Here is a 9,910-nt window from a genome sequence, read left to right on the forward strand (position 1 = left end):
TAAAAGTAACATATTAAGACAGTTCCATTTTAACTAATTGATAACTGATAAATTATGACTTTTCAAAGAAACTGATGTCAGTAAATATTACATAATAAGCGAATCTGGTACTACTTTAGGACGAAGAAAGTATAAAATGAATATGAACATACAGAACTACAATTCCCAAAGCTCCACCAGAGTGTTTTGACGACAAACATGCGCCATATTTGTAGTCCGCTTATATTCGCATTCGTGCTACTTGCTACTGCTAGACTCCATGACATTGAACTATTAAATACAATTAATTTTGTGTACCCACCTCCCAGTATTGTTAATGATTTAACATATGGACAAATGTAACTTATACACAAATATAAGATTCAAATGGGAATGCTACAAGTTTGTCCCTACGGTTTTACTCCCGGCTTTGTTGCCATCGCTTATGATAGGCCTCGTCTTACCAGGATGATCATGTCCGAATTTCCACCGTGGGAGACCGAAAATGTACTCTTGAATACTTGCAATGTGTGCAGAAACAACCATTGCGTTGCCAGCTATGTGTTACAAAAAATGTTACCCTTATGGAGCTTTCTAGAAAAGATTGACTTTCTCATTGCTATGACAGGCTTAGTTACCGTAGCCTAGGCCTACTGAGATTGTCTTCATATCAGACAGCCACAAACGTAAAAACGACAGCTTTGACAACGACCATTTTAACAATTGCATGTCAGGCCAAAAATATTTATTAGTTTATATAAATACAGTATATATATATTTTTAAACATTTGTTAAAGTAATCCCAGTTCAAATTGAATTTAGATAACACATTTCATAACATCAGGCTACATAAGTACTATATCATAAGAAGCATAACACATAATAACAACATTTTACCATGACTGGTAGGCTTATATGCGTGCATTATGACAATATATATTACAAAACACACTAAACATTTAAAGGTAAGTTACTGGAAAATATTTGATTAACAAGAGGCCTATTACTTTCGACACCATAGGACACACACAAACTGTACAGAACACAATACACATTTAAGAAAACTTGTAAAGCTACTTAAACTAAAAGCTGCCTCTCCATGTCTCTTTGTCCTGGCTTTTGGAACTGTTAAAAGTACAGTGCCACAGGAACGTCCTTAGGGATCTACTGGGTATGTATCTTGAGAGCAGTCCTAAAATATATTTAAGTGCATGACTATGGAGTGATTTATTAACTATTAAAATAATCTGAAAATATATGTCAGCCAGAGAGAGAAAAGGTTCCACCGTAGCAATAATTATTAAGTGATAGAAAGATGTTTTAGTCATATTTTTGATACAGGTTTCAACATTAAGATGAGCTCATATTATGTACAAAATTACACAAAGTTAAACATTGCATATGAAAATATTGCATATGTAAAAGGTCAAATTATGAAGTAGTATGTCAAAACTGCAGTATCAAAGCAGACAGTCTTAGAAACAGAAAAAAAGAGAGCATAGGTGTGACCTACAGGTGAAATTGGCAACATAACTAGACACACTTAGTCCTCGTCAGAAGTGCTGAAATCACTGTAAGCTGCATCATTTTCTTCTGGCATCTCCTCCTCCTCCGAGTCTATGTCCAGGCTGAGGATTCTGCTGTAGTAGTCCTTCACTTTCAGCATTTGTGCTTTCAGCTCTGTTTGCTTTTTAAGCACCAGACGTAGTCCCTTCTGTGCATCCTCAGACATGTCAGCAAAAGAAGCTGTAAAAATGATTACATTTCATAATATTATTAACATGCAATTCTAAAAGTTGATAATGAAACAACAAATGAAGTTCAATAAAGTTCAAACATACTCAAAAGGGAAAGGACAGCGTTAGTCGCAGACCAGTCTGGCAGCAAACCAAATATGGATGCAAGTGGTTGTAGCTAAAATAGTTACGTAAAAAAACAGATGTACTTACAGTTGGAGGAGATAGTTCCCAGCTTCAAATGTTATGCCTTCATCACTGTCCAATGCTGCTGCATTTCTTTGCAAAGGAGCATTTCCTCCTCCTTCAGGCGCGTCACAGCCATCACCTTCTCAAACACCTTCCTTTTGGTCTGAAGGTCTGCAGCAACTGCAAATTCAATTCATCGACATCAGAAGGGAAGATATTATAGTTGTAACAACTTGAAAAGCTATGGTCCTGATATGCCACTACTGCTTAGAGATAATGAGTATTTGTTAAAACAGCATAGCCTACATTATAAGTAAAAAATAAATAATAGAAAACTAATTTTCACGTCTTATGTTCTGCCAAGGCCACGTGTCAGTCTGGAGGATGGCATCAAGTGACACAATCTGTAAAGGTGGTTCAGCCAGCTTGTTGTAGTCATCAATGGCAGTTGACAAGCGTTTCTTCTCATCCAAAATGACTTTTCGAATTTTGTGGCGTCTCTTGTTGCTATCTAAAAAACATCATAAAGAATGGCACACTTCAGTCACTGTCTGTCACTTCACTATGTACTGTATACATTTAGACTAGAATTCCTATTGTGACACTTTTTGCAGTGTTTAATTGGGTTGCAACAATAAGCATCACATCCTGCTTAAGTTAACCTGGATAAGATTTAATTCTGTTTGCTGAACTCTGTTACATACCAAATACATTTTCTTAATGTTAAAGTGTGAAAGTGCATATTTCAAGGAAACTGACGTACCAGTTTGTCTGTAGCGATTTTGGCTTCGCACTTTGATGATCACAGCAAGCTCCTCTATTTGTGCCTGTAATGCCCCAAGGCTGCCATCACTCTGATGAGTTTCTAAATGAGAGTCACAGTATACATACAACTAAAATCACTCAATTCAGCAACCTGTTTGTTTTAAGCAGTTCTTATCTAGGGATGTGTACACTGACCCTTTCAAAAGGACAATAATATTCACAATCACATAAATATTAGGGTGTGTATTTCTGCATGTCCCCTTAAGTTGGTGGGGCCATGTAACTCCATGGCCCTTTCCAGGGACCTTGATGACATGCACACAGCTGTACTGTGTGTGCTATATAACATAATTCATATATAACATAATTCAACATCAACCTATAAAGTAAGCCATATAGCCTTTCATTAAGACAACTCACCTTCAGCCCATTGCTGCACATCCCACACCCATGACTGCATTGTGCTGTCATCTACGCCCAGCTCATCTTTGGTAGCATCCAGGCTCTCCACTTGTTCCTTAAGCATCTGAAGTGGAATAATATCACACTGTTGTAATTATGAAAGATGGAGAATGAGTATGGATTATATGATTGAAGTGTGCCTTTTAATCACCTTTGTACTTTTATATGTTACACTACTGGAAAAGCCTGATGCAAAGCCATTGATTGTTTAGTATTTCCCCTAAGATATAGAAGGAAAATTAAGCCCCAAAAGTGTTATTTTTGATGATTGGAGCTGGGTGTGAAAGAAGGCTACAAGATTAGGTTCCCACCATAGTAAACAACAAAACGCCCAGTGTGTCTGGCCATCAAGGTCAGAGCAAGTCTAAAAAAAATAGGGGATTTCTCTTTGCACCTGTAACTTGAAGCCTCTAGAGAGAGAGACCAATAGAGTGTAAAATGAATTATGCATTTGTGATAAACAATATTGTACCAATAGCAAATATACAGAACTGATAAGGTTTTGATATAAAAGGTAATGTCCGGAGAATATTTCTCAGTCTGATTCTGCAGAATTTGGCTCACGTTTGAAAGGAATCACCCTGTTTGTATTGGATTCTCATTAAACACTTTGCATCAAACTCTGGAAGTTTTTGTGCTGTTTTCAAACTTAGAAAAATTAACCCAAGGACTTAGTACTTTGATTTTCTTCATCACATCCTTACAGTCTAATAATTACATTAATAAAGTCAATCCCTTGCCTTTGTATGTCTTTACATTACTAGTGTTTTTCTCATTATGATATCAATATCAAGGTTCAAATTAACTTTAAGGTATCTCTGGCTCAAAGTGCGGCCCATGTTCTCCACTTTCCTTTTATTCCACCCCCAAGCCAGGAGGGTCAGCATGTCTGTTCGACCTAAATTCAAGGCCAGTGTGTAAAAATAGTTATTATTTAACAGGAGATTGGATGGAACACACACACACACATACCTGCTTTAGACATGTACTTGGTTGAGATGGCTGCTCTGGACAGGAAACTGTTCACTTGCTCAACCTCTTCTCCAATTGTTGAGCCTGCACCTTCCTGAAAAGCGCCTCCCCATTTAATCTTTAAAGAAGTGAACACATAGTTACTGCTAAATTCACTCCATCTTACCAGAAAAAGGTCTCAAACTAACACTAAATTTGTAATTAAAGCTACCATATACCTTGCATTTCCCAGTGTGTGCCTTTGCATGCATGACCGAAAGGAAAGGACGCATGGACAAGAGATCCCTCATCTCAGGGCACTGCTGAGCCACCTTGGCCAGATAAGGCAAATATTTGCAGGCTACATCTGAGCAAAGGAATGTGATGTTTCCTGGGGTACTTTCTGCTAACGTCTTCTGGAGGAAAAGTGGGTAAAAATCTCTCCTTGATACATGTTTAGAGCAATGAGGAGGACTCCATGGCGACAAACAGCTATTTCAAGCCCTTCCTCATCCAGTTTGCTGGTGGACTTCCTGGATAACTCCTTAGCTGCTGTCCAAGCTGAAGATCCACAAGCCCCTTTTCCTGACACCTATACATTCAAATTAAAACATAAATGACATCCAGTATGAATGATCAAACCGTATCAGGGTTGTTACTGGCAACATCTACTAATAGTGACAGGTCTAGACTGTGTTCTGTTTACAGAACAATAAATAACTTTGATTTATGACTGCAATTTTTTTTATAATTACACTAAAATAGTGACATGCCAGCAATGATACAAAAATAATTCTACGTACATGACTTGTCCGTCTGTGGACGTGGCTTACAAAGTCAGCAACCTCCTCATCTTTTAAAATGAAGATGTCTTCAAAGTTGCTTTGCTGTGAAGTGCTGACACAATACAGTGGTTTTCAAAGAAATGTTTTATATATTCATATTTGATAAACTGTTCATCAGGACTATGTTAGGGTTATATTAATCCATACATGTCATACGTAATGTAGAGTACCTTGCATTTGATTTAAAGCGATAAAGCTTGCGGTTTCCATCAATGGAGACGGCAAGTATTTCTGGAGTGCAGGCAGGGCAGCTGAAAAATTTCTCCTGACATATCTTCTCCACCTGAAACCTTACAGCAACCCACTCCGAGAAGCTTTTGCTGAAGGTATCGCTGATATTTTGCCAGTCTTGTAGGTTTAAGGAAAACACAGCAAAGATATTAAAGATTTTAATCAAAATATATTTGTATATGTTAGAGTCACCATTAAAACTGATGTTGCAAAACATTTATACGTACTCTTCCAAAGTGCACTGTTCTCTTGTCAAGCATTTGGACATATGCCTTAAGTGACATCCCTGGTGCGGCCATCTTGATGTCACAGAAAGACTGAAAGACATCAGTGGCAAAGAGGGTGCAGAAATTAACTGTGCCAGGCCAGTATCCACCATCATGGATGTCCTTAATGGAGGGGGACCATGTCGCGCCACAGCTGGTGCAACTCACTACTGGCAATGCAAGGTTATAGCGACCTGTAGGGAGGATAAATGAGTCAGTGAATTAAGTAATTCTGTAAGTTACCTTACCTTCTGTATGCTTTAGACCAGAAGTAGGCAACAGCTGTTTACAGTTTTATCATTTTTAAATAATACGTGCTGGCCACAAAATTACAAATTCAGCCATGGGTTCAGAAAGACATGCATTATTTCCATGTTGCTTACAACCCTCCAGTAAATCCATATCATTAGACATAAGGGCACATTTTTGGAAAGTGCCCACACTGTACCCAGGATAATTACAAACAAGATAGCAATGTGCAACATGCACTAAAATCATGTAACATGCATTGGGTGTATATTACAATGTAATACACAACGTGTGTATTGTGTGTGACAAAATGTCCACTTACCATTTATGGTTATAAGAGCCACATTTCTGCCATGTGAAACATGACTTTCGCCTGTTGAACAGCCACAGACGCGATCTGGCCACTGTATCGGTAACAGCCGCACTAACAATGAAAAACAAATGGTAAAAATTTAACATGTTAATTGTTTAAATAAACAATAACAGCATACACCCCCAATCCACAAAATGTATACCCGCAGTTGACTGGAAAGATATAGATGTGTGACATTTGGGGGAAAACATAATCAACAATGTTGCGTGAATGAATGCGTTTTTCTTATGAATTCCTTAACAAGAATAGCATATTTTTAATACATAGTATGAAAAGCATAGGACTTAAAAACGGTACCTATTTGCTGCTGAAACTCTGACAAAGGCTGCAAAAACCCTCCAGTTACTGCCTCTCTGTTGTGCAGGACAAAGCGTGTGTGAACAGCAACATCACAGTCCTCACAAACAAATGGGAGAGGCAGGCAGTCCAGGCACCTCACACTGGCTTGTTTGCCACATTGGCACCTGCTGTTTGGATGTGGATCCTGACTAGCCAGCATATTTTCAATAAGAAGAGGCCTGGCCTCTTTCCACTTTTGTGAGGACACAGTGTTTCTGATCTCCCAATCAGTAGCATTAGCAGCTGGCTCAAGAGACGCGTCACAAGTCACTACTTGGTCCTCAACTCCATCCACCAGCAGCTCAAGAAGCTCTTGACGAAGCACCTCAGTTTCAGACACTGAAAGGAAAGAATTTATAAATATATAAACTATGCCAGAAAGTGAACCAAACATTGTTGGTTGAATGACTTCTGGCTGCAGAAATGACACCTCAACAAATTAAAAGCAAAATATATCCAGGCAATTACAATACACATTTCATACAAGTAAGTACCTTTTGTTGGGTTGACATTGGCAACACTCACATCTGGTGGCTCACATCTGGAGTGTTCTGTGTTAATAAAGTAAGTAATGACATTATCCTTAAAGAAAATACAAAAACTAAAAATTGAAAAACTTGAATCAAACATTTAAAATTAGAAATATGAGTGAGACTACTGACTAGGTGGCATGCAACTGGTCTTCCTACTGGATGGCGGCCTTTGAGGAATAACAAGCCCTTGTCTGTTGCGCTTCTTCCACCGGATAGGCTTTGGGTCAGAGGAATTGTTGTGCTCCTCCTGTGCCTCATTCTATGTCATATAAACGAGACACAAAGATGAAACACTCAAAATACAGTCCATTAATTAATTTAACATAACTCTAATTAATGGTGCAAAATTAGACATAATAGAACATAAATAATATTTGTATCTATTAATAATACATAACTGGGGGCTTGCTGTTGAAAAATTCTAATAGAGGTATTGCAGTAAACTTTCACTACCTAAAATAGTCAAGTGGCTTGTTGATTTACTATTTCCCTGCAATCTAGCTGTAAAAAATGAAACTAACAATGAATTATAATCAACACAGACAACACATTTTCTTGAATGATTATGACACAATAATGCAAACATTTAAGAACAATACCTCCAAATCCTGAAGGAGGTTATTGGCATCCTGAAGCTCTTCCTTCAACCCCAAAGTATCAGGATCTGATTCCAAATAACTCATTTTAGACACAGAGATAGACAGATACAGATAGGTAGATAGATAGGTAGGTAGGTAGATAGGTAGATAAGTACACAGATAGATGTTGGCTCTTAAAAGAGCCGTTGGGTTATGTATGGGAGGTCAAAGGTTGGGTTAGGTTTCCTATTTCTAAATGGTAGTCGGGTTGGTTTTCTTATTTCAAAACGAAATTCCATTGGCCGCAAAGTACACGGACCCTCTACTTTGCTGCCATCTTCACTTTATTGTCTCGCGCCAGTTGTTAAAAAATTTATCGAGATTAGAGAATTACAATTTGACAACCACTCGTCACTCACTACTCAACTCTTGATTTGCCAACTATGCGCCCCACCCATAGAGTTAATATAACTAGAGGAAGCAACTTTTGTCTTCCCATTCATTTCAATGAAAAGTGCTCAGTGGCGCAGTGAGGCAAGCGAGAGCGCAAAACTGGACCGCACCATCTTTCCACTTCCGACTCTTCCGGTCTAGCTTTAAACAGTGGCTCTTTTTTTCCCTAGCTCCGAGACCTCATGCACGCTTGCAACTAGCTGTACACGTCATACTTTGCGACAGCCAGTGGCGAGCATAGATTTATATGGTTGCGAGCGTGTGAGCTAAGGCATTGCAGTGGCAGAATGGGGTACAAGTCTGATAAGAATCAGAGACATGATGCAAACTTTACGTAAATGTATGCTGTCATTGTATAGTATTCCTTTCACTTGGTTGTTAGAAATAGGCTATAGGGCTAAATAAAGGGCTATTCTAGATGGAACTCATTACATATGTTGCTTTTTTTCTTGTGATTTGAGTATGATTTCCAACGCATTGTATCGGATTAAATAAACTTTTAACATGAACACCTAGCTCCGTCGTTGTTCTCGCCAGGCAAAGAAAGCTCAATAGTTATTTTGGTAACAGAAATATTCTATAATGCAGACTTACCATAGCTTACTGTCAACTGTATTTTCAAACGAAATGCCATGAAATTCACACTGCCTTCAATTTACATATCAGTGTAAAAATGTGGCCTGTGTTTTATATGTTCTACAAAACCAAACGCCTATTAATGGATATAACGTGATCTAACAAGACTTGGAAATAATGTAATAAATAAAAGATTGAGAAGTGTGTCTAAAATATACTTTATTTAACATTTGCCTTTGAAAGGGGCATATTAACAGAACTAGGCCTATATACAAGATGTTTCCATCAGATATAAGTGAGGGTGAAACATAGTCACTCAGGACCTTCATTGTCCCACAAAAGCAGTCTGACTTGATGACACGATTAAAAAAAAGAATAATGGGTGTGTTTAACAAAAGCTTCTGAAGGCAAGACTAATCATATTTATATCATTTCTTATTGTGGTTATCAGTTCTTTAAAGTATTAATCTTCGTCTTTGCTCCAGATAGACATGTCAACAATCTATGCTCACGCTTAACATAATATAATATTTGACATCATGTCATGAACGTAAAAACGTTCTTGACAGAAAAATCTAATCTGTTTTAAAATAACGGGAATAAAATATATTAACAACATTTCATGTATGTGTAACAGCCATTTGCTAAACTTGCTACAACAGGGCAGGCAACTCAAGCCATCCCTGTGCTCATTCAATATGGCTCATTCAGCTCCAGGTAAATCCGCTATTGGACAATGTGAACTTCTGTGCTTGTGCCCTGTTAGTATCCGCGAGCACATTTGCAGGCAACTTTTATTGACGTAAGCAAATAAATGGGGTGCTAGTTTACCCATTTCGGAATGGTTTCAAACTTAGCAAAAATCAGGAAAAAATATTTTATGAAAAAGCTAGTAGTATGAGCCAGGTTCAAGAATCGAACAAAAATTATTGTGGGAGATAGTTTTGTAAATGTTGACTGGAGTTAATAGAATAAAAACGACCGGAAGAGCCGGAAGTCTAACAATAAATGCAATACCACCTACATCCACCGGGGCCGTTGCTTCAAACCGAGGGGCGAGGGGTGGGGGCTTGGTCCCACCAGCTGCAAAGTTATTTATGCATTTAGCTACGGTGAACGACGTGCCAACTCGCTGCAAATTAAGAAAACACATGCAAATAGACAAAACACAAGCAAATTAAGAAAACATCTTCATTAATTTCACAACACATGCGCAGCATTCAGCAAACGCGCTGCAAATACACACAACACAACCAAATACATAAACGCGCTACAAATACATAAACGCCTTGCAAAAACAAAAGCACGCAAACCAAAAACGCTGCATCCAGTTTTCACAGCGGAAGTTTTCCAGGCCTCTATGGGGAGCGCTAAGTGGAACAGCT

The 9,910-nt window shown here is 38.2% G+C and overlaps 1 protein-coding gene across 1 annotated transcript; it reads right to left on the reverse strand.

Annotated features, from left to right (window-relative positions):
- Nucleotides 1-1,522: 1,522 nt before the first annotated feature.
- LOC136964516 (uncharacterized) lies at nt 1,523-3,195 on the reverse strand. Its single transcript, XM_067258674.1, has 5 exons — nt 3,090-3,195; nt 2,668-2,769; nt 2,251-2,415; nt 2,001-2,084; nt 1,523-1,725 (listed from the first exon to the last, which is right to left on the reverse strand). Exons 1-5 carry the CDS (start codon nt 3,193-3,195, stop codon nt 1,523-1,525), a joined length of 660 nt encoding a protein of 219 aa, XP_067114775.1.
- Nucleotides 3,196-9,910: the final 6,715 nt, after the last annotated feature.

Source organism: Osmerus mordax, chromosome 20 (assembly GCF_038355195.1).
Source record: "Osmerus mordax isolate fOsmMor3 chromosome 20, fOsmMor3.pri, whole genome shotgun sequence".
Lineage (NCBI taxonomy): Eukaryota > Metazoa > Chordata > Actinopteri > Osmeriformes > Osmeridae > Osmerus > Osmerus mordax.

Excerpts from the sequence above, each read along its gene's own strand:
- LOC136964516 (XM_067258674.1), bottom strand. The coding sequence starts at position 3,195 with ATGCTTAAGGAACAAGTGGAGAGCCTGGATGCTACCAAAGATGAGCTG. Across the intron at positions 2,770-3,089 it reads TGTGCAGCAATGGGCTGAAG|AAACTCATCAGAGTGATGGC; the intron begins GTGAGTTGTCTT and ends ACTCTCATTTAG. Across the intron at positions 1,726-2,000 it reads GGAGGAGGAAATGCTCCTTT|CTTCTTTTGCTGACATGTCT; the intron begins GCAAAGAAATGC and ends TCATTTTTACAG.